This window comes from Mytilus trossulus, unplaced genomic scaffold, assembly GCF_036588685.1.
Source record: "Mytilus trossulus isolate FHL-02 unplaced genomic scaffold, PNRI_Mtr1.1.1.hap1 h1tg000373l__unscaffolded, whole genome shotgun sequence".
In the NCBI taxonomy this organism is placed as follows: Eukaryota; Metazoa; Mollusca; class Bivalvia; order Mytilida; family Mytilidae; genus Mytilus; species Mytilus trossulus.
In genome coordinates this window covers 2,251,807-2,274,340 of record NW_026963340.1, presented here as the reverse complement: position 1 = coordinate 2,274,340, position 22,534 = coordinate 2,251,807, and the positions used below count along the sequence as shown (strand labels likewise).

General features: G+C 34.7%; 2 protein-coding genes across 11 annotated transcripts in view; one reads left to right on the top strand and one right to left on the bottom strand.

Annotated features, from left to right (window-relative positions):
• The window catches only part of LOC134701964 (CAP-Gly domain-containing linker protein 1-like), an 87,314-nt gene extending 81,115 nt beyond the window's left edge, over positions 1-6,199 (top strand). For all 10 annotated transcript variants that reach the window (XM_063563082.1, XM_063563084.1, XM_063563081.1 and 7 more), the window contains one exon: positions 5,142-6,199. In XM_063563082.1, the coding sequence (XP_063419152.1) occupies positions 5,142-6,163 (1,022 nt within the window). In that variant the 3' untranslated portion in view covers positions 6,164-6,199. The remainder of the gene's footprint in view (positions 1-5,141) is intronic.
• Positions 6,200-19,074: 12,875 nt separating this feature from the next.
• On the bottom strand, positions 19,075-20,937 carry LOC134702017 (uncharacterized protein K02A2.6-like). The gene has a single exon (XM_063563126.1). The coding sequence runs from the start codon at positions 20,935-20,937 to the stop codon at positions 19,075-19,077; it is 1,863 nt and encodes a 620-aa protein (XP_063419196.1).
• Between the last annotated feature and the right edge of the window lie 1,597 nt (positions 20,938-22,534).

Sequence of the window (22,534 nt, the reverse complement as noted above, 5' to 3'; positions counted from 1 at the left end):
ATATTTTTAAAGTTTGGTTTGCATGTCTCTATTAAAAATTTGATTTCATCAATGTCAACAGGAAGTACATTATCATTATCATATTAAACTAATAATTTGTAAATGTTCTGCATTCTGTAAATGAAATGGTGCATAACTGATTTATTCCTTATTCTGTTTAGACTTTAAAAAAATGTCTTATGTAAGTTCACGTTTATATATGATGGATTCATGTTGTGGTCATGATTTTGACAGATTACCTCCCTTTTATGAATGAAAAAAAAGTTCCAAATCACTATTGTTTAAGCAGTAAACAAGGTATAAATCTTTAATTCAAAAATATACTTTGTCACAATAAAAATGATTTTCTTATGAAACAAATTTGTATAAAAATAGGTCACTCAGGGTGGTAGATTATTATATTACAACGCTATAATTGTAAATTTTACTATTATTCTATCAATTTGACCTGATTGGGTGTGGCCTAAAGTACTATGCATTTGAGGATGATCTACTTGAAGGTCAATACTAATTACTGATCATTTTCAAGGAGCAGGATCTGCTTACCCTCCTGAGATCCACCTGAGATCACCCCTAGTTTTTTGGTGGGGTTCGTGTTGTTTATTCTTTAGTTTTCTATGTTGTGTCATGTGTACTATTGTTTTTCTGTTTGTCTTTTTCATTTTTAGCCATGGCGTTGTCAGTTTGTTTTGGATTTACGAGTTTGACTGTCCCTTTGGTATCTTTGGTCCCTCTTTCAAGATAGGAAATTTGGATGTCTTTGTGTTGTTTGGTTTCTTTCTCATTGACCTTTACTCCAAGCCCTATTTTATTCATATAGATCATTTTAGAAGGATTTTATAATAGAATAAATTATTCACATGAAATGTTGGTGATAGTTTAAAATATTAATCAAATTCACCAAACAGTTACCTAGGATTCATAGTTGATCACTGAACACCAGAAAGAGTATTTTTGAATTGATTCACCTTGGAAGGAACCATACAAATCACTTCTTAATCATAAGTTATCCATGTATTACCTTGTTTTAAACTGAAAACTCCACATTTGCACAGCAACTTAGGCCACACTTAATCATATCTATTATATAAGTAATGTCAGTAATGTATGTGGTATGTGATAGATAAGTTAATAATTATAACTAGACAAATTACGTGTATTTATTAATAATAGTTAAATGACTTGTTGAATGGATTGGGTGTAAGTTAAAGGTTGGGGTAAGGTCTTATACTGCCATATAATATGTACCATTATATAATGCAATTCCACATATAATCATATCATCCCATATTGCAGAAATAAATTGCTAATAATTTGTTTTATATTGTTATTTATGCATTCATATTTCTGAGCAAAAAAACACACTTAAAAAAGAGAAAGAAGTCCTTAGCTTTCTGTGGTTTAAGAGGGTCAGTGATTTAGTATTTCATTGGAATTTTCAAGATTTATCAAGCCAAGGATTTGTATATCTAACTATACAAATCCTTGATCAAGCTTATTCAACTTCTTGGAAGTGCTTTAATGAGAACATCAGATAGAACATTTAAAGGGTTTTGACTTAATTTGCAAGTTAAACCTAAAGGATACAGCAGGTTAGCCAAGTAGTATTAAAACCGACTGTAACATTTATTTTTTCTTATTGACTTGTGGTGCCTTGAAGACTGAATGGTCTAAGTAGTCCAACTACTGTATCACTAGCAAGTCAATAAAGAGGTTGTGAGTTAGAATCCCGCATACGACAGTAACACAATCTTAATGGGTTAGGATGTATGTCCAGTTTTCAAGGATCCTAGGATCAATGTCCAGATTTCATAAATCCAATGGTATACGTCTAGTTTTCAGAGATCCTAAGATGTAAGTCCAGTTTCCAAAGATTCCAAATTGTATGTCCAGTTTTCAAAGATTCCAAATTGTATGTCCAGTTTTCAAAGATCGTTGGGTGTAAATCCTGTTTTTTGAGATCGTTGGGTGTAAATCCTGTTTTCAAAGATTCTAGGCGTACGTCCAGTTTTCAAGGATCCTAGGGAATATGTAGTTTTCTAAGGAGTCTAGGGTGTATGTCTGTTTTAAGGTTCCTGGGATGTATGTCAGTTTTGAGAAATCCCAGGGTTTATATCTAGTTTTTAGAGGTCTTAGGATTTTCAGTGATCCTAGTATGTATACCAAATATTCAGGGATACTAGAGTGTATATCTGGTTTTCAGAGTTCCGGGGATGTATCGCAGTTTTCAGAGATCTTTGGATGTATATCAAGTTTTAATGGACCCAAAGGTGAGGTCCAGTTTTCAATGATCCTATATAGCGTAGGTCCAGTTTCGTAGGACTCTAGGGTGTATGTCCAGTTCCAGCAATCCTATGAGAGAAAATGTCCCATCGTCTGATCTATGCGTTCGTTTGACCTGAAATTAGGTTAAATGTTATGAAACTTATACACAAAGCTTATTATTACAAAACACAGTTCAAGTTTGATTTTTGGTGTTGTATTTCCAGCCTTTACAAATGGAAAAAAAAGATTTTTTCTTTTTCATACACGACGCTCACTTTTACCGTTCTAAAGTTCTAAACTTTTACAAATGGAAAAATTGCAGAATTTTTCGTTTGTGTCTCTCACGTAAGTGGTCCTCAACCAAATGTTATGAAAATAATACAGAATGTTTATTTCGGCAAAACTCGGATCGATTACTCATTTGGGTAGCGTCACTTTAACTGCTCTTGAATTATGTGCCCATTTTCTTATTTGTATATTTGCTAATTTTGCGGTACAGCTACGCATTTAAAAGTAAGGAGCAAGACTGAATAATTCGTCCGAAAAAGTGTCATGTTCTCGGACAGACTGTTACTTTTTGAACTAGCACGTAAATGTTCTCAGTTGCTAACTTGTATAGAAGACAAAAAAGAATGGTAAATTGACTCACAAGAAACAAGGCTCAGTTTGCTATTTGACTGCCATTTGTATTATTTCTAAAACATCACATCATATACCGTTATACTAATACGATATCTGCATGGGTCTAGACTTTGTTTGGAAGCCGTATATGGTGACCTATAGAAACTTAAATTCACATCATTTGGATATTTGTCTCATTATTAAACATACCACATCTCTTTATTTTGACCATTTTAACATAACGATGAACTTTTCTTGCTGCATGATATTTTTTGCACTTCTTAATCCCATTCCACACTACTACTGGCAAAATTTTGTTCAGTGTATTATTTTTACAACAACAAAAATGTTCATTATATCAACATCCTAATATGATATTTAGTTTTAAAAAAAAACCATCGAAATATTTATGAAAAATACTCTATTGTCCCCTCATTCTTAAAATGAATAACGAGTATATTGTGTTGTTATTTGTTGTGTGAAGAAATAACTGCTTTTCTTAACCGTTGATGCGATACAAAAAGGATTCTAAAAGCAGATGGTCCGAGTACACAGTTATTTCGTAGTGCATTTCTTTTAGACAATAAATGTAAATAAAAAAAATCCCACCTGCGCTTTCTCAATAACATTTTTACAGTATGTTGTACTACTTTTGGGACAAATTATATCAAATTTAGAGAAAACTTCATCAGCTCTAACTCAAAATATGGACAATTTTTTGTTAAGGGGGTCTTGAAATCTTTTGACAGCTTCCGAAGTGCTAATTTTTTACCTTTTTCAGCTGACCTAATCACTACTTTACCTATATATTTATGACCCAATTTTTTTTACAGTGTCATTTCACCCCCCAACTTGCTATATGAGGCATAAAACATGGAGAATTAAATTTGGAAGGGGTATAACAAAAATTGGCAAGTAACACACTGTCCACATTAAGGACTATATTTGTGGACAACGAAAATCAAAGGACAACGAAAATCAAAGGACGATAACTGTGTACTCGGACCAGATGGGTGAATTCAGGAACTTCGGAAAGGTCGGTCGTTCTTGCTCCCCTAATGCTACCGTCGTGTTGTTCGTGGTAAAGAAAGACCCGATGAGTTACTTTATTTTGTGAAAAGTCTATACAAAATAGCTTACTTTACGTCCAGTGGTTAATATTTCATACAAATTCAGGACAGTTGTGCGACGTATTTTGAATTTAAAAAATGGGCACCTTTATTCTTCATATTCCGATTCAAGCTTTGTATTAATTTAATATTTGATGTAAATACCAGAAAGTTATTTTCATTTTTGTCGAGCCTTCGACTTTAGTCGAAAAAGCGAGACTAAGCGTTCCTACATTCCGTTGTCGGCGTCGTCGTCGGCAGCGTCCACAAATATTCACTCTGTGGTTAAAGTTTTTGAAATTTTAATAACTTTCTTAAACTATACTGGATTCCTACCAAACTTGGACAGAAGTTTGTTTATGATCATAAGATAGTATCCAGAAGTAAATTTTGTAAATAAATAAATCCATTTTTTTCCATATTTTACTTGTAAATGGACTTAGTTTTTCTGCAGGGAAACATTACATTCACTCTGTGGTTAAAGTTTTTAAAATTTTAATAACTTTCTTAAACTATCCTGGGTTTGTATCAAACTTGGACAGAAGCTTGTTTATGATCATAAGATAGTATCCAGAAGTAAATTTTGTAAAAAAATAAATAATTTTTTCCATATTTTACTTTTTAATGGACTTAGTTTTTCTGCGGGGAAACATTACATTCACTCTGTGGTTCAAGTTTTTAAAATTTTAATAACTTTCTTAAACTATCCTGGGTTTGTACCAAAATAGGACAGAAGCTTATTTATGATCATAAGATAGTATCCAGAAGTAAATTTTGAAGAAAAAGAAAAATCCACTTTTTCGGATTTTTACTTTTAAATGGACTTAGATTTTCTTTCAGTTAACCTTACATACGTGTATTAAAAGTCTACAGTTAAAGTTTTTAAATCATTTATTAGATTCATAAACTATGCTGAATTATTACCAAACTTGGAAAGTAGCTTCTTACAATCAAAAGATTGTATCAAAAGGAATATTTTTATTGATCTTTTTCCTCATTTTTGTTGCGCCTGGGATTTACATCAAAAGTAGGCGAGACACTGGGTTCCGCGGAACCCTTAGAATTTTTTTTTGGAACAATGACGAAATATTTGGATTAGATTAGAACGTTTTGTAATTTATTTTTAAATTATATATAATTTCACAGAATTCCATGAACCCTGTGAGAATTTACAGATACCAATTCCTGATGATAAGTCCAATCTTCCGGAACCGAAAGTCCGTTATCATAGCGGTAGCGAGACAGTCGAAATAGAATGTTCTGAAGGCAAAGGCAATGTCTGCAAACCCTGGGATGAAAACCAATTAAAAGAGACATGTGAAGATTTTGAAACCAAACAGTCTTATGAGGGTAGACTACGGAGCAACGAACACGAAATGAGTAATTCACAACTTGGAATATACGATGATGATGATGTTAGCGTAGACGTTAAAGACGAAAAAGACCACGAAACTCATTTAGAGCAAGTAGTTAATACTGTTCTTGAAAATGAAGTTGATCCCATTCTTGACGATTATAAGCATAAAGACACTAAGGACGAAGCCCATTTAAATACAGACGCTTCAAGAAGAGAACAATCTGAGAGCAAAGACAATGAAATTGATACGGGACAAGAATCTGACGTCGAAAACAATAAAAATATGGAGGAATTTATTAACAAAAAAGACGATATGGCTGAAGATTTCGATGATGTACAAGAGCAACTAAAATCTGAGGAAAGTGATAAAAATGTCGCAGATACAGAGGAAAGTGACATAAGTGACGACGATAAAGATGGAAAGGGTTTCAGTGTGGATGAACTGGACGACAAGACCGAAAAAGACTTCTCTAACGTGGGAAAAGATGAAAATGTCGATGAATTTCAAGATACTGAATGCGATGATGGGGAGGATAATGGTTTACCTATTAACGATAATGACAGTGGTCAAGTTAGCGAACATCACGAAGAAGAACGAAGGTTAGAGACGGGCGATAATCGAGATTCTGTACCGATTGACGACGAAATCGACAACAGTCAACTTCACGAAGAAGAACATCAGTTAAAGACTGACAATAAAAGAGACGCCTTGCCTATCGACGATAATGATAGTCACACAGTCAGTGAACGTCACGAAGAAGAACGAATGATGAAGACTGACGATAATCGGGATTCTTGTAAAATAAGTTAAGAATTCGCACATGATGGACCTGCTGAAAAGCTTATTTTTAACGCATACGTAATGTGTTCAGCGCATTTGGTCTTAACTTTTCAACATATATATACTAGTATATTCCACTGTTTTTTATTTTGCTTATTTTCATCAACTGCTGCGAGGGTACATTAAATTTATTTACAGATTACTCTCGGATACATGTAATGTGTTTTTATACGACCGCAAATTTTGAAAAAAATTTCGTCGTATATTGCTATCACGTTGGCGTCGTCGTCTGCGTCGTCGTCGTCGTCGTCGTCGTCGTCCGAATACTTTTAGTTTTCGCACTCTAACTTTAGTAAAAGTGAATAGAAATCTATGAAATTTTAACACAAGGTTTATGACCATAAAAGGAAGGCTGGTATTGATTTTGGGAGTTTTGGTCCTAACTTTTTATGAATTAGGGGCCAAAAAGGGCCCAAATAAGCATTTTCTTGGTTTTCGCACTATAACTTTAGTTTAAGTTAATAGAAATCTATGAAATTTTGACACAAGGTTTATGACCACAAAAGAAAGGTTGGGATTGATTTTGGGAGTTTTGGTTTCAACAGTTTAGGAATTAGGGGCCAAAAAAGGGCCCAAATAAGCATTATTCTTGGTTTTCGCACAATAACTTTAGTTAAAGTAAATAGAAATCAATGAACTTTAAACATAATGTTTATGACCACAAAAGGAAGGTTGGTATTGATTTTGGGAGTTTTGGTCCCAACAGTTAAGGAAAAAGGGGCCCAAAGGGTCCAAAATTAAACTTTGTTTGATTTCATCAAAATTGAATAATTGGGGTTCTTTAATATGCCGAATCTAACTGTGTATGTAGGTTCTTAATTTTTGGTCCCGTTTTCAAATTGGTCTACATTAAGGTTCAAAGGGTCCAAAATTAAACTTAGTTTGATTTTAACAAAAATTGAAACCTTGGGGTTTTTTGATATGCTGAATCTAAAAATGTACTTAGATTTTTGATTATTGGCCCAGTTTTCAAGTGGGCCCAAATCGAGGTCCAAAATTAAACATTGTTTGATTTCATCAAAAATTGAATAATTGGGGTTCTTTGATATGCCAAATCTAAATGTGTATGTAGATTCTTAATTTTTGGTCCAGTTTTAAAATTGGTCTAAATTAAAGTGCAAAGGGTCCAAAATTAAACTAAGTTTGATTTTAACAAAAAATAAATTCTTGGGCCTCTTTGATATGCTGAATCTAAACATGTACTTAGATTTTTGATTATGGGCCCAGTTTTCAAGTTGGTCCAAATCAGGATCTAAAATTATTATATTAAGTATTGTGCAATAGCAAGTCTTTTCAATTGCACAGTATTGTGCAATGGCAAGAAATATCTAATTTCACAATATTGTGAAATTGCAAATTTTTTTTTAATTAAGAGTTATCTTTCTTTGTCCAGTATAGTAAGCAAGAAATATCTGCAAGAATTGTTTTTAATTGGAGTTATCTTTCTTTGTCCAGAATCAACTTAAATCTTTGTTATATACAATATACAATGTTTATTCACTTTTTACTACCAACTGATAAATTTAAATAGTCTTTACCATTCAGTGATAACAAGCAGTTTTTTTACATCTTAATATTTTATGATGTATTTAAATGAGTAGTAATTGTTGCAAACTCCATTAGAATATTTTAATTGAAATTAGTTTTGGAATAAGGGAAAGGGGGATGTGATTAAAAAATTGGGTTCAATTTTTCTCATTTGAAATTTCATAAATAAAAAGAAAATTTCTTCAAACATTTTTTTGAGAGGATTAATATTCAACAGCATAGTGAATTGCTCTAAGAGAAAACAAAAATTTTAAGTTCATTTGAATACATTCATTCTGTGTCAGAAACCTATGCTGTGTCAACTATTTAATCACAATCCAAATTTAGAGCGGAATCCAGCTTGAATGTTGTGTCCATACTTGCCCCAACCGTTCAGGGTTCAACCTCTGCGGTCGTATAAAGCTACGCCCTGCGGAGCATCTGGTTCTATTCGTGCTAATTAAAAGTTTTCAGTTGTCAGGAATGGAAAGGAATGGAATAGAGTACAACGTATTCATGCTGATGCATGCAGGTTATGTTTTTATTTTGATGCGCTCCATTCTTCTACGTGTTGTTCTGGCACACCACACATTGTGGCTAATCTTTCATTTGAACTCCTCTTATATGAGGCTGGTAAAGGCTTATTTTCGTGCAACGTTTTTGGTCTTTTTATTTCAAGTGTTTTCATATTTTACCGTTTTATTTTTAGTGTTCACGTGTTTGGTTCAAATCGTGTGCTTCGTGTATCCCCTTTTCAAAGGGATTCAAATATACGTATTTGTAACAGGTGGTATTTACTTACACAGCTCTCATAATCGGGGCCTTCGTGACGGTCAAGAAGTCCATGCCCTCCCAAGTGATAACGGAATAACTAATCCTAGAATTTCGATCGATTTTGTTTTCTTCACGAATGACTGTCCCTTTGGTATCTTTCGTCCCTCTTTTATAGGTATAATAGACGACCTGTTTTGATTCATCAAACTTTCTACAGCATATGTTCGGAAACGCCATTCTCTCCAACGTGATGTCCCTTGAAAAGTCATTCTCTCCAATGTAATGTCCTTAATAAATCACACCCTCAAACGGGATATATTATTTTGTCACGCGATACCGTCGCCGCGATGCAAATTGCTGTAAAAGATACATTTAGATCTCGTTATCTCACACTGAAGAGCGTATCATCTAAGGCGTTGGTTTATCGGATAGTGATTGGTACATGTATAACAACATAAAGTTGGCCGATCGTATCTCAAATGAATATACTATTTGTTGGTAATTGTTCTTTTTCTCAAATTGTTGCTGTGTCGTTGTTTTCGTGTTTACTGTTTTGAATTATATTTGAACATATTATAAGCGTAAAATGCAGTTATTGTTATTGCTGTTTATTAATTAAAAAAAATATTTGTTTATTTAACAGAAGTTAGTTATTTGCAGTCAATTAGAGACAAAAAGATCCAGAGTGTCAATAATTAAATTTTATAAGTTGAAGAGATATCGACAAAAACCAAAAAATACCCAACAAAACACTGCAAAACAAACGAATGTCTGAACAACATGAGCCAAACAAAAGTCGGTGTTATCTCAGAGATCCCCGAAAGGTTCTCCACATGTTGCCAAGGCATCTGACGTAATATTGCTACTGATTACTACACATTCGGTGATACGTTTCATTGATGATTGAGTGATGTCGCCACCGAAGAACAAAGTGCTGCTTTTGATAACGACAATTGCAGCATGTCCGTGTTCGTATTTCACAACAAGTATATGATTTACGTAAATCTTCCAAAGGGGTGACTCCAACTTTAGATTACATGAGATCACCCCTAGTTTTTGGTGGGGTTCGTGTTGTTTATTCTTTAGTTTTCTATGTTGTGTCATGTCTTTTTCTGTTTGTCTTTTTCATTTTTAGCCATGGCGTTGTCAGTTTGTTTTAGATTTACGAGTTTGACTGTCCCTTTGGTATCTTTCGTCCCTCTTTTAGAACTATTTAATGTTACCCTATTTAATTACCAAAAAACAATTTTAAATCTTTACCACTAGAAACCATGAAGCTTGGTTTAATAACTTCTAGGTAAGGAGCAATCTGATAAAAACGAAATCATGATATTAAAAGCAAGCTCTGAAATGTCGTATAAACCTTGAGATATCTAATACTAAATAAGCAAACTCTGCTCGAGTGTTGCTTTACTGAACAGAAGTAGACATTTCTAAAACAATTCGCCAGTTCTTAAATTAGTCGAAGAGCAATGTTATTTTATACATGATGTATTGATCCAGATGACAAATATGTCAGACACAAGTTTTACAACTTATAAAGATCTTCTCCAAACGATACTGTCTTCATTATGCTTTATATATCTTATATAATCCACAATCTGGTAAAATACGACTAGATTAATTTAAACAAATACGTATAAATCAATATTAGTATACTGAAAACCAGTCCCATCAGAGAAGGTTGTAAATATGTTAATAGTACCAGAAGTTCTTAATGGTACGTGCTTGTAACCATCGAATATACTTTATCTCATTTCCGAACTTTTTTATTTTTACTAAACAGAGATTCATTTGGAATTATTTGAAATACTAAGGCTTTTCTACCCCAGGCATAGATTACATTAGCTGTATTTGGCAAAACTTTTAGGAACTTTGGTCCTCAATGCTCTTCAACTTCGTACTTTATTTGGCCTTTGAACTTTTTAGGATTCGAGCGTCACTGATGAGTCTTTTGTAGACGAAACGTGCGTCTAGCGTATACATTTTGTTTAGTCCTGGTATCTATGATGAGTTTATTTCCTATCTATGTTTGAAGAGGGAATGGCCAATTTTGAGATGTTGTGATAAGGGGTGAAATAGGTGACGCTGTTAGCTAATGGGTTCGATAGTGGGAACTGGAAAAAGATGCATAACAAGTGGGAGGGAAAAAACCCAAAAAGGATGGATTTTGGAAATTAGTAGCCCCGTGTCACCTCGGATATTATAAAGGAGATGTGGGTATCTTTTCTATATTCGTTTTACTTTACTGACAAATGTTACAATTTTAATTAATTATGGTATCTGATAATCCCAGGATCATATATATTCATTATTTTGTTGATGTACGAAATTGTACGACCGAGGTGTAAATAATTTACGTCAGTCATCTCACAAACCTGCTGGTCAGAACAGCATCTTACTAGTTTAATAATACCCATTATAAACATGTACATTTTGATCACTCCATCAGTGGTCATTGAACAATAAAACAGGGTTAAAGATAAATCAATTGCTCCATTTGTTATCATATCGGTCAATAAAAAATTGTGTACCTTTATCCAATCAAACACATTGTTTTCTTGGTTTTTGGGCTATTGTGTCAAAATTTATCTACGCAAGCAGCACTCGAGTCCAAGTATTATGATCATTAAAATTACAATAAAAAGATAATTAAGATCCTATTATGACAATTATATTGACTGATTGATTGTCGGTAGATTAACGTCCAATGGTTAATATTTCATTCACGTTCAGGACCACATATGACAATTATAAGAGAAGATCCTATTATGTCATATTTGGGACTATTTATAGTCGCAAAAAAATATTTCCCTCGAAATTTTCAACAATAATGGTTCGCATACCTTTTTAAATTCAATTAAGATGTGCTGCATGGGCACTCTTGTTGTTGATGTTTTTCAATCTTTCTCGGTCTTCATCTGTGTTTTCGTTTATATGTCTATTCCCTTTGTGTATTTTTGAAATATCAATTAACAGGACATGCAGGAGGTGACATAAGATTTAACAGGGGAAATGAACTCAATGTCATCCGTTGATAAAGTGACTTAAGTTTAGTGTGTGTGCGTTCGTATGTGTGTAAATTTATTACAGTAAACTCTATCCTGATGTAGTGTTGTCGTCGCTGTATTGTTTTCAACAACAAACAATTGTGTAATTGAAATCAACACCTATAACTTTGAATATCTATATCTCAATAACTTTAGACGCGGATTAATACGGATGGATATTTGATATTTGCGTACAACAGACAAATCGTGTCCTCTCAAGAAATTGGATGACGTAAATCTGTTATTATTGTGGTGAAACATACGTGCAAATAAACTTTATCAATATCTTCTCTCTTTATGGATCATATATACTCCCATGATATCATTTAATATTAAGTTGAATATTATTATGATATTTGAAATATTCCACTGCCGATGGGACTTCCATTGTCAAAGATGGAGAAGTTAAGTTAGTTATCCGATACATCTAAGGCATGACTTTTAAAATCAGATAACAACAACTACAATACTGACAATATAAACACTTGCTTGTAAAAAAATAGGATCAAGATGTATGAATGTCTTGAGACAAATATGTCCTAGAGTTAAAATGAAGCGATAGTAAGCAATCATAGGCCACAGAACTGCCTTCAACAATGAGAAAAATCCATACGGTATGTAGACGGTTATAAAAGGCAGCAAAATGAAAAATGCTAAACAATTCAGACGAAAAAAACTAACGGCCTAATGTATGTGCAAACCGATAAACGAAAAACAAATATGATATACAGGAACACACGATAACCGCTTGTCTACAAGCTCCTGACTTTGACAGGCTTACACATAACGTGGAGGGGTCAAACATGATGGGTCTTTGGAGTATAAATAATGGAACAACTAATCAGAAAATTAAATATAAGATACAAATGCATATTTTTCACGAACTTCTGACGGCTTTACCGGTATGTAAGGATATCAACGACCTTTCTGTTTCATTTAATGCTCTACAACTAGATATAGGAAGATGTGATGTGAGTGCCAATGAGACAACTCTCCATTCAAATAACAATTTAAAAAGTAAACCATTATAGGTTAAAGTACGGCCTTCAACACGGAGCCTTGGCTCACACCGAACAACAAGCTATAAAGGGCCCCAAAATTACTAGTGTAAAATCATTCAAACGGGAAAACCAACGGTCTAATCTATATAAACAAAACGAGAAACACGTATATATTACATAAACAAACGACAACTACTGTACATCAGATTCCTGACTTAGGACAGGTGTAAACATTTGCAAACGTATTGTTTGGATGCATACATACACCCAACTGTACTATAAATGTCCTAATAAGCCAGATTTTTAAACAAGATATTTTATTTTGCCTCGCGAAATAGCCCACGCGGTGCAATTTGCTGTGATAAACGATTTACTTAGACCTCAGTCGTCTCTCACGCTGGATAGCGTGGCATCTCGGGCTTTGCTTCGTCCTATTGTGATTGATACATGTAACAACATAAAACCAGTCGACTATATGTTGACATAATGTTTGTTGATCGAATTGGGGTTTTTTCCCTCAAATTATTGATGTGTCTTTGTGTTCATGTTTTTTGTTTTGGATTATCTATTTGAAAATATTAAAAGCGCAATACAGTTATCGTTATGGATGTTAATGAATTAACAATAAAATTGAGAATGGAAATGGGGAATGTGTCAAAGAGACAACAACCCGACCATAGAAAAAAAAAACAACAGCAGAAGGTCACCAACAGGTCTTCAATGTACGGGAAATTTCCGCACCCGGAGGCGTCCTTCAGCTGGCCCCTAAACAAATATATACTAGTTCAGTGATAATGAACGCCATACTTATTTCCAAATTGTACACAAGAAACTATACGCACATTAAAATTCAGTTCAAGAGAAGTCCGAGTCTGATGTCAGAAGATGTAACCAAAGAAAATCGGCGTTTTGCATTTGCGCCGATCTGCATTTCATTTGCACCGATTTTTTTACAGGTAAATAACAGGTGAAATGATATAAGAAGATGTGGTATGAGTGCCAATGAGACAAATCTCCATTTTAGTAATGTTATTTTCAATTTATCATTTATCATTAAAGACCTTTTCCGTTAGCCAGTTGTACATATGTTATGAATTGTCAATCATAACATGCATATAACTGTTGTCTCCTGTTTTAAATCAAGAAGTGAAAACCTAAGATAAAAGCACTTTGTTTATACTAAAATGACGAATTAAAAATATATGTACAGCATTCAAATCTATAAAAACGGAATACATTCAATCATAAATCTGTTTTTGCTGAGTATGTATAGTAGGCAACACATCTAATGTATACCTTTTTATGATTTCGTCTCTTCTATATTTGGCGTAATTGTCGATAAAGACGGCCATCTTTTCTTTTTCTGGCATACGTACTGGTGGGGGCATTTCTAGAGTTCGCATTTTCTCACAAGGGAGCTATTAAACCAAGAGTTCCACATGGTGAAGTTGAAATCATCCCTTCGTTAATTCTATGGACGCCATCAAGAATTGGTTGACCGTTATGGAATGTGTACTTGTACGTTGTCTACGAATGTATCAATTTGTCATCAAAAGGGGCGGAGCGTCAGACAATGTCAAACGTGAAGCAGTCATCGATTTCATTTAGGGAAAGGAATGGTAACCCGAAACATTGGGATAGCCATTTACCAATTGCAATGTCACTAGATTTGTCTTTATACTCTGTGCTCGGCCAATGTAAAAGTATGAACTTACCTGTAACTTACCTGTAAATCCAATTAGGGAAAAAAATAAAATAGGCGCAAATGAAAAAAAATGAAATCGGCGGAAATGAAAGAATGAAAATTTTCAAAATCGGCGCAAATGTCATACGCCCTAGAAAAAAACCAAAATGACGATAATACATAAATAACAACAGACTACTAGCAGTTAACTGACATGCCACCTCCAGACTTCAATTAAACTGACTGAAAGATTATGATATCAAAATATGAACATCAGACACAATCCAAAGTCTTTTTGTTACAAAAAAGGGTGTCATTTATTTACAGTCAAAATTATACAAAAATATACGACAGTGCCAGTTAGATGTCAAAGAGAAAAAAAAACAATCAACAAAATACTGCACAAAGGAACAAACACTTAGACAACACCAACCAAACAAACGCCGTGGTATCCGATGCGTTGTTCGTTGTTATTTCACATTTAGTGAACTAGTCTAACTGAGTGGTGTTACAACCTAAGAACAAAAACGGGATTTTGATAACGACGATTACAGTTTATCAGTTATCGTCTGTGACACACCAAATATTCCAAACCAGGCAAATGATTAACATGAAATGTTCTAAAGGATGACTTAAACTTGAGTACCAAAACAATGACAAAACTTTACCACCCGAATAAAAAAAGATTGGTTTAGTAAGGAGCAATCTGATATAATGGAAATCATGATAGGAAAAGCAAGCTCTGAAATGTCGTATTATCTGCTGCTCGATTGTTGCTACGCTACACAAAAATTGATTTTTTTCCAAAACAATTCATCAGTTTTAAAATTAGTTGAAATGCAATTTTAGTTTAAACATAATGTATTGATAAAAATGATAAATGGGTTAGGCAGAGGTTTAACTGATTGGTAATAGCTTCTTCCAACGATCTGTCAAAATGTTTCCTAAAATGTCTCTCGGATATATCATATACAATCCACAATGTATGTGAAGTTAGCAGCCGGTTCGTTATTCGTTATTCGATATTCAATATCCAACCGGCTGCTAGCAGCCAGTTTGATATTCAAAATTAAGTGAAAAATCATAAGAAAATTAAATACTTGATATCATAAAACGCATGATTTTCATAGTAAAAAGGACTGATTAGATACGTAGGAATCATAAAATGACCTTTTCAAGCTGTCGTAATTTCTTGAATATAAACCCTTTTCCGTGCGACTTATTTGTCTGTATGTATCATAGAGTTTTGTCACAAAAACGACTTCAAAGATGTACTTTTGTCTATAATATTTCTTACGACAAAAAGAAAAAAACCAATAACTCCAGAAATATTTATAACTATAAATAGAAATATATATGGAAAGCCAAAAAAACTAAATTTCAGTCAAAAAATGTCAAAATTTTAGGACAAAGGGCACAGGGTGATGGTGAGAGCCCCCTGATCTCTCAATCTTTCTAATATTTAACAGACATTTAGTCAATAGGTAGATACAAACGTGACTAAAAGGACTTTAGGTACACTTCCGGTCTTCTATGTTTACTGAGCGCCCAAAGTGCCAGTTGGATATTCAAAATATATAGCGAAAACCTACCCGAGACCGCTAAAATGAGGTTGAGACCCCCCTGGTCTTTTGATGTCCATAAAACTCAACCAAATCATTGACCCTGTATATATAAAGATTGTGTTAGATGGATTTTTCAGAAAAACGTCATCTTCAATATCTACGGAGGGCTAAGATTGTCACTTTTCAGTCAAAAAATGTCAAAATGTTAGGACAAAGAGCACAGGGTGATGGTGAGAGCCCCCTGATCTCTCAATCTTTCTAATATTTAACAGACATTTAGTCAATAGGTAGATACAAACGTGACTTAAAGGACTTTAGGTACACTTCCGGTCTTCTATGTTTACGGAGCGCCCAAAGTGCCAGTTGGATATTCAAAATATATAGTGAAAACCTACCCGACACCGCTAAAATGAGGTTGAGACCCCCCTGGTCTTTGTATGTCCATAAAACTCAACCAAATCATTGACCCTGTATATATAAAGATTGTGTTAGATGGATTTTTCAGAAAAACGTCATCTTCAATATCTACGGAGGGCTAAGATTGTCACTTTTCAGTCAAAAAATTCAAAATATATAGCGAAAACATACCCGAGACCGCTAAAATGAGGTTGAGACCCCCCTGATCTTTCAATGTCTATAAAATTTAATTAAATCATAGACTTGTCACGTTGGTAGCCTATATATATTTAGTGAGAGACAAGCCATGTGTTCTGGTTAACATACTTTAATATAATGCTAGAGCTAACTAATCAACACAAATACATAAAGCAATAAGACGCGACCTTATCTGCTATGTCCATCAACACAACACGTGCGTGAACTCTGAACTCTATAGATATTTATGAATGAATGAAAGTTACAATATTACATCTCTTCTTTTCTCAGATTAAAGTTCTACTTTAATTAATTATATTACTGTCTGTGTAGTCATAAAATCTTTAACTGTCTGTGTAAACAAATTAAGTGATAAGAAGCATAAAATTGTATCAATAGAAAATTAGAACTTTATAGTCTGTGATAAATGTAAATTATTCGGTACGCGTACTGTAATGTCAATATAATAAGTGGATCGTCTGATCAATCTGATAAGGCTATCATTACGAGTGTGAATAGTAAATTCCACAAAATTGATTTGTATCATAAATTCACAAACATATAAATCAACATCAAACCTAACTGATACATCAGAAAGAGCACAGGATTATTATGCCTGTAACACAGCTCTTTAACGCACATAATCATCGAGATGTTTCGGTGTTTGTTTTTCTCGTGATGATCTTCTCAATGGTGTTTGGTATGTCATCATCAATGATTTCTTCTATTTCCTCATCAGTCATTATGTTAGATTTTCCAACCTTTTTGAAATGTGACGAATTTCGAGTGATATCTTTTTGTTGTTCGTTCGTTGCCGTAATCATACTACCCTTTTTATTCTTGATTGTAAATGGTTGAGGATTGTACGGGGTAGATAGTTTATCTTTCTTTTCCTGTTTAACTAATACGGTATCTCCTACTGTAAAATCGGGTACTTTTACTGAATGTTTTTTCTCGAAGTATGATTTCATTTTAATTTTGTTCTTGTGGTCTTCTTTTCGGACTTCACTGTCGGCTTGGTTATTTATTGAAATGTTCGGCATTTTTGTATTGATCTTCCTTCCAAATAAAAGTTCTGCCGGGGACACGTTAGTTGTTGAGTGTGGTGTTGCTCTATAATTGCGAAGAAATGTGTGTATTTCTTGCTTCCAACTGCGATGTTCCGTTTGAGCTGCACGAATTGCTTTCCCTATAGTTCTCATAAATCTTTCACTTTCCGCGTTAGCGCGAGGCCATAACGGAGTTATTTTGCGGTGCTTAAAACCCATGTTATCTGCAAAATTTCGGAACTCTCCTGAATTAAACGGCGGTCCGTTGTCTGTTTTCAGTTCTTTCGGTATTCTAAAAATTGAGAAGGTTTTGTCTAATAGCGGTATGACAGATTTTGCGGTTAAACTGGTTAAAGTTTCTATTACAGGATACCTTGAGTATTCATCAATTATTACCATAACGTAATATCCATTCGGAAATGGTCCACAAAAATCCATGCTGAGATTCTCCCATACATTATTCGGTATCTCGGACATTTGTAATGGTTCGAAAACATTTTTCGGGGTTGACACTAAACATGGTATACATGATTTACACGTTTGTTCTACTAGTTTGTCTATTCCAGGGAAGTATACCTTTTCACGTAATAACTGTTTTGTACGTACTATGCCCTGGTGTCCTTCATGTGCAAGGTCAATTACACGCATCTGTAACTCTTTCGGAATGACAATTCTATTATCATGAAGTATGATCTCCATATCATTAACGGGAACGATTGTTAATTCGTATCTTAATCTTGAGAATGTATCTAGCGTATTACTCTCATACTTGTCCCACCTGTTTGATTTTAATGCAGTAATAACAGTTTGTAGATCTTTATCTTTTTGTGTACTTTCAGCTATCTCATTAAGGGTCATTGCCTTCGGCACAGCGTTGTCAGTTAAATATCGGACATATTCTTCAGCTAATTGAGAATGTTTACATGCGATTGATGTATTCGGTGTCGGATGTCTTGATAAATAATCAGCTGCGTTCACCTTTCCTGGTTTATACTGTACTTTGAAATTATATCCCTGTAATCTTAATCTCCATCTTTCAATTCGTGCTGGTGTTTTTGCCTTTGGACTGTTGAATATAGTTTCAAGCGGTTGGTGATCGGATACCAATATAAATGATTGTCCGTACAAATAAAGGTGAAAATGTTCAATTGCCCATACAATTGCTAATGCTTCCTTTTCTGTTTGCGAATAGCGTGTTTCAACGTCTGTCAATGATCGGCTTGCGTATGCGATAATTTTTCCATTTTGTGTTAATAATCCAGCTAATCCAACGGGACTAGCATCTACTATCAACATTGTTTCTTTGTTAGGGTCAAAGTATGACATCACACGGTCAGCAACAAGTTCATTCTTTAGCTTGTCAAATGATTCCTGTTGTTAAGATGTCCATTCCCACTTGGAATTCTGCTTTGTTAATCTGCGGAGCGGTTCAGTAATAGTTGAGTAATTTGGAATGAAACGTCCTACATAATTGGTCATTGCTAAGAAACTACGAATTTCACTTACGTCTTTCGGTATTGTCGTGTTCCTGATAGCGCTTATTTTTCTTGGATCGGCTGATATGCCATCTGCACTGAAAATATGACCATAGAATTCAAGTTTGTTCTTATTAAATTCACATTTTGCCTTATTCAATGTCAAGTTCTTCTCTTTAAGTCGTGCAAATATTTTTTCCAATCGTTTATCATGTTCGTCCTGGTTCCTTCCAATACGATAATATCATCGGATATATTTCGGACTCCGTCTAATCCTTCAAGTGCATTACTCAGTGTGTTTTGGAATAACTCTGCGGTTGATGAAACACCAAAACTGAGTCGTTTATATCTCCGTAATCCTACGTGTGTCGTGAAGGTTGTGATGTTCCGGGATTCTTCGTTTAACTCCAATTGATGATATCCACTTCGAAGGTCCATTTTCGAGAATACTTTAGATCCGTTTAAATCCAAGATCATATCATCAAGTGTTGGTGTAATATGACGTGAACGCAAAATAGCCTTGTTCGGTTCCCTCATATCCACGCATAATCGAATTTCGTTCTTGTTTTTCGGTTTAGGGGCCACAACAATCGGGGACACCCAAGGTGTTGGTCCATCCACCTTTTCTATTATATCCTGTTTTTCGAGTTTTTCGAGTTCTGCTTCTACTTGCTTTCGAATGTGAAACGGTATACGCCTATGTGGTTGAATTACAGGTTTTATACTTCCATCAATATGAATTTTCACTTTTTCATCTTTTAATTTTCCAATTCCATTGAACACATCGCTGTATTTATTGCATAATATTTCATGTTTATCTGCTACTGCCGAAATGACTGGCACTATGCTTAAGTCAACAGATGTATCATAGCATAATAAATTCCCGTATCTTCCTTTCATCACATACACCGGTGCGGTTGTTATTTTATGGTCAGTCTCTATTGTAGCGTGAAATTTTCCCATTAATTTCAAGTTTTTATCTGATCCATATGCGAAGACTTTAGTGTCAGCGTGAGAAAGTTTGGGTTTACACTTGATGTTCTCGAATGTGCTTTCATCAATAACATTAATACTTGATCCTGTATCAATTAAAATATCCACATTAGAATTATTAATTTTCACGTTGATTTTCGGTTGTCCTTTATGTACTTTATTCACAGTATTTTCTCTCAATCCAAATACGTAAGCGTCGTCAGAGCTGCTGTCCCGATCATCATCATGTTCGTAATTGTCAACTTTGTTTACTTTTCGTTTAAAAGTGCTAGTTTCATCCATACGTTTGGATCTACATACAGAAGCAAAATGATTCAACTTTTTACACGAGTTGCAACTTTTTCCAAAAGCCGGACACTTGTTTGCATGTGGAAAGTCACCTCCACAGTTTCTGCAAGTACCAGTAGTCCTTTTCTTTACGTTTTGGTCAGTTTGTGTCTGTAGAAATCGTGGTCCGTTTCTACGTTTTCCAACTCCTTTTCTTACAGCATTTGCGGATTGTTTGTCTGATTGTTCAATTTCTGATGCCTGTTTTTCGGAAATTTCTAACGCTCTGGCTGATGAAATTAATCCTTCAAGGGTCGTGTCTTCCCTAAGAGCCTTTCGTCTTAGTCTAGTTGAATGACAACCTTGGATAATTTGAGATTTTACTTCTTTAGATGTTTCAGTAAATTCACAGTTTACAGCTAGCTGGCGTAATCTTGTATGAAAACTGTCGATAGTTTCATCAGATGTTTGTTTGGCTTGCCTAAATTTGTAGATTTCGTATTCTGTATTCTTTTTCGGAGCAAAGTAAGCGGTTAACTTCTGTTTAGCGGCATCAAAGTCTTCTCCTGTATTATCAAGGGTATCAAAGACTTCGTTAACATCTTCTCCAGCGTAATGTAGCAAGAGTGCTCTTTGTCGTTTGCTGTCCTTTATGTTTAATCCAATGAATAAATTTTCAAGTCTACTAATCCATTTACGCCACCTTATTTCAGCATTGTTCTCATGTACCGGAAAACTCGGAAAATTTGGCAAAGATGTAGCCATGGTTTAATTATCAGTGTCACTAATTAATAAATCCATAAAGATACATTTTTAAAATTTCCAACTTTTGTTTTTATCCTCGTCGCCAATGTAACGTTGGTAGCCTATATATATTTAGTGAGAGACAAGCCATGTGTTCTGGTTAACATACTTTAATATAATGCTAGAGCTAACTAATCAACACAAATACATAAAGCAATAAGACGCGACCTTATCTGCTATGTCCATCAACACAACACGTGCGTGAACTCTGAACTCTATAGATATTTATGAATGAATGAAAGTTACAATATTACAAGACTATGTATATATGAAGGTTGTATTAGAAGGATTTCCCAGAATATTGTCATATTCGATATATATGGAGGGCTTATATTTTCACTTTTTAGCCGAAATAATCAGAATTTTAGGACAAAGGGCACAGGGCAATGGTGATGGCCCTCTTATCTCTCAATCTTTGTATTACTAAGCAGACATTTAGTTAATAGGTAGGCAGACATTATAACCTGATGTTGGAAGGGGGCAACTATCCCCACTGGGGGTTGTGAGAGATTAAACAAGCAGCTGACCACCGTCTTGACAAAGAGAGAGACCGATTGAGCTCGGCAAATTGTGAGCTATGGGATGAAAAAAACCAGGCGCACCGGTTATGATTTCCACGAATTTTATATATTTTGATATGGACGATATGATCGAAAGATCAAAAGCTGGGTCTAAAAACCATTTAATCGTGGATATTGGTTTTGGGTGAAACAAATTGATTTTATTTTGGATTGTTATAAAGATTAAGACATCGATCCAATAGCTATTAATAGCTGGAATTAGTTGTTGAAAACGTCAAAGCCCTGAGTGGTATTGCCAAAATGAACCACCGCCGATGGTACTCCCGGATGAGGAAGGATCAGTTGGATCAGTTGATCGTAACGAAGACCAACATTTTTTTAGCGTTGTCCCAACCCTATACTAAGAAGGATATTATCACCCAAGCCAAACAGCATGAGTTGATAGAGGTTAGCAGGATGTCGAAAGATCGACTACTGGAGAAGTTACAGGAACAGATCAGAGAAGATAGGAAATCATTGGGGATAAAATTGAGGTACATCAACTGAAGAAAGCCTTTAAAGATGTATTTACTACCTGAAAGATGGATGTGCAGACCTTCCTTGAGGTCTCTCAGATGTCAAGGGTGGAACTTATAGACGATTGGGCATTGAAAGGATAACAAGTCAATGTGATGCTGCACTGTGAAGATTAACCCAACAGGTAAGATGGATGATGAGAACGTGGGATACTTTCACTCGGGAAACCAGGTATTCCCCTCAACCACGGACTTGCTTGAAACGCTTGAGAAGATGGATGAAAAGATCGGAGAGAAGATTGCACAGTGGACCTCTGAAAAAAGTGACTGGACATCGAAAGCAATTGTAAAATTTCAAGTCAATATTACCAACGACCGCTGGGTAGGTCACAGTACATTGATTAGCCAGCATGGATCAAATCCAAGAAGGCTGTAATCAATGTGAAAAATAACGACGAGGAGTGTTTCAAGTGGGCCATACTTTCGGCCTTGCAGGTAGACCAAAAAAACGGACAGTGTTAC

Bases quoted from the DNA above. Each gene is read 5' to 3' on its own strand.
- LOC134702017 (XM_063563126.1), bottom strand. From the start codon at position 20,937: ATGGCTACATCTTTGCCAAATTTTCCGAGTTTTCCGGTACATGAGAAC.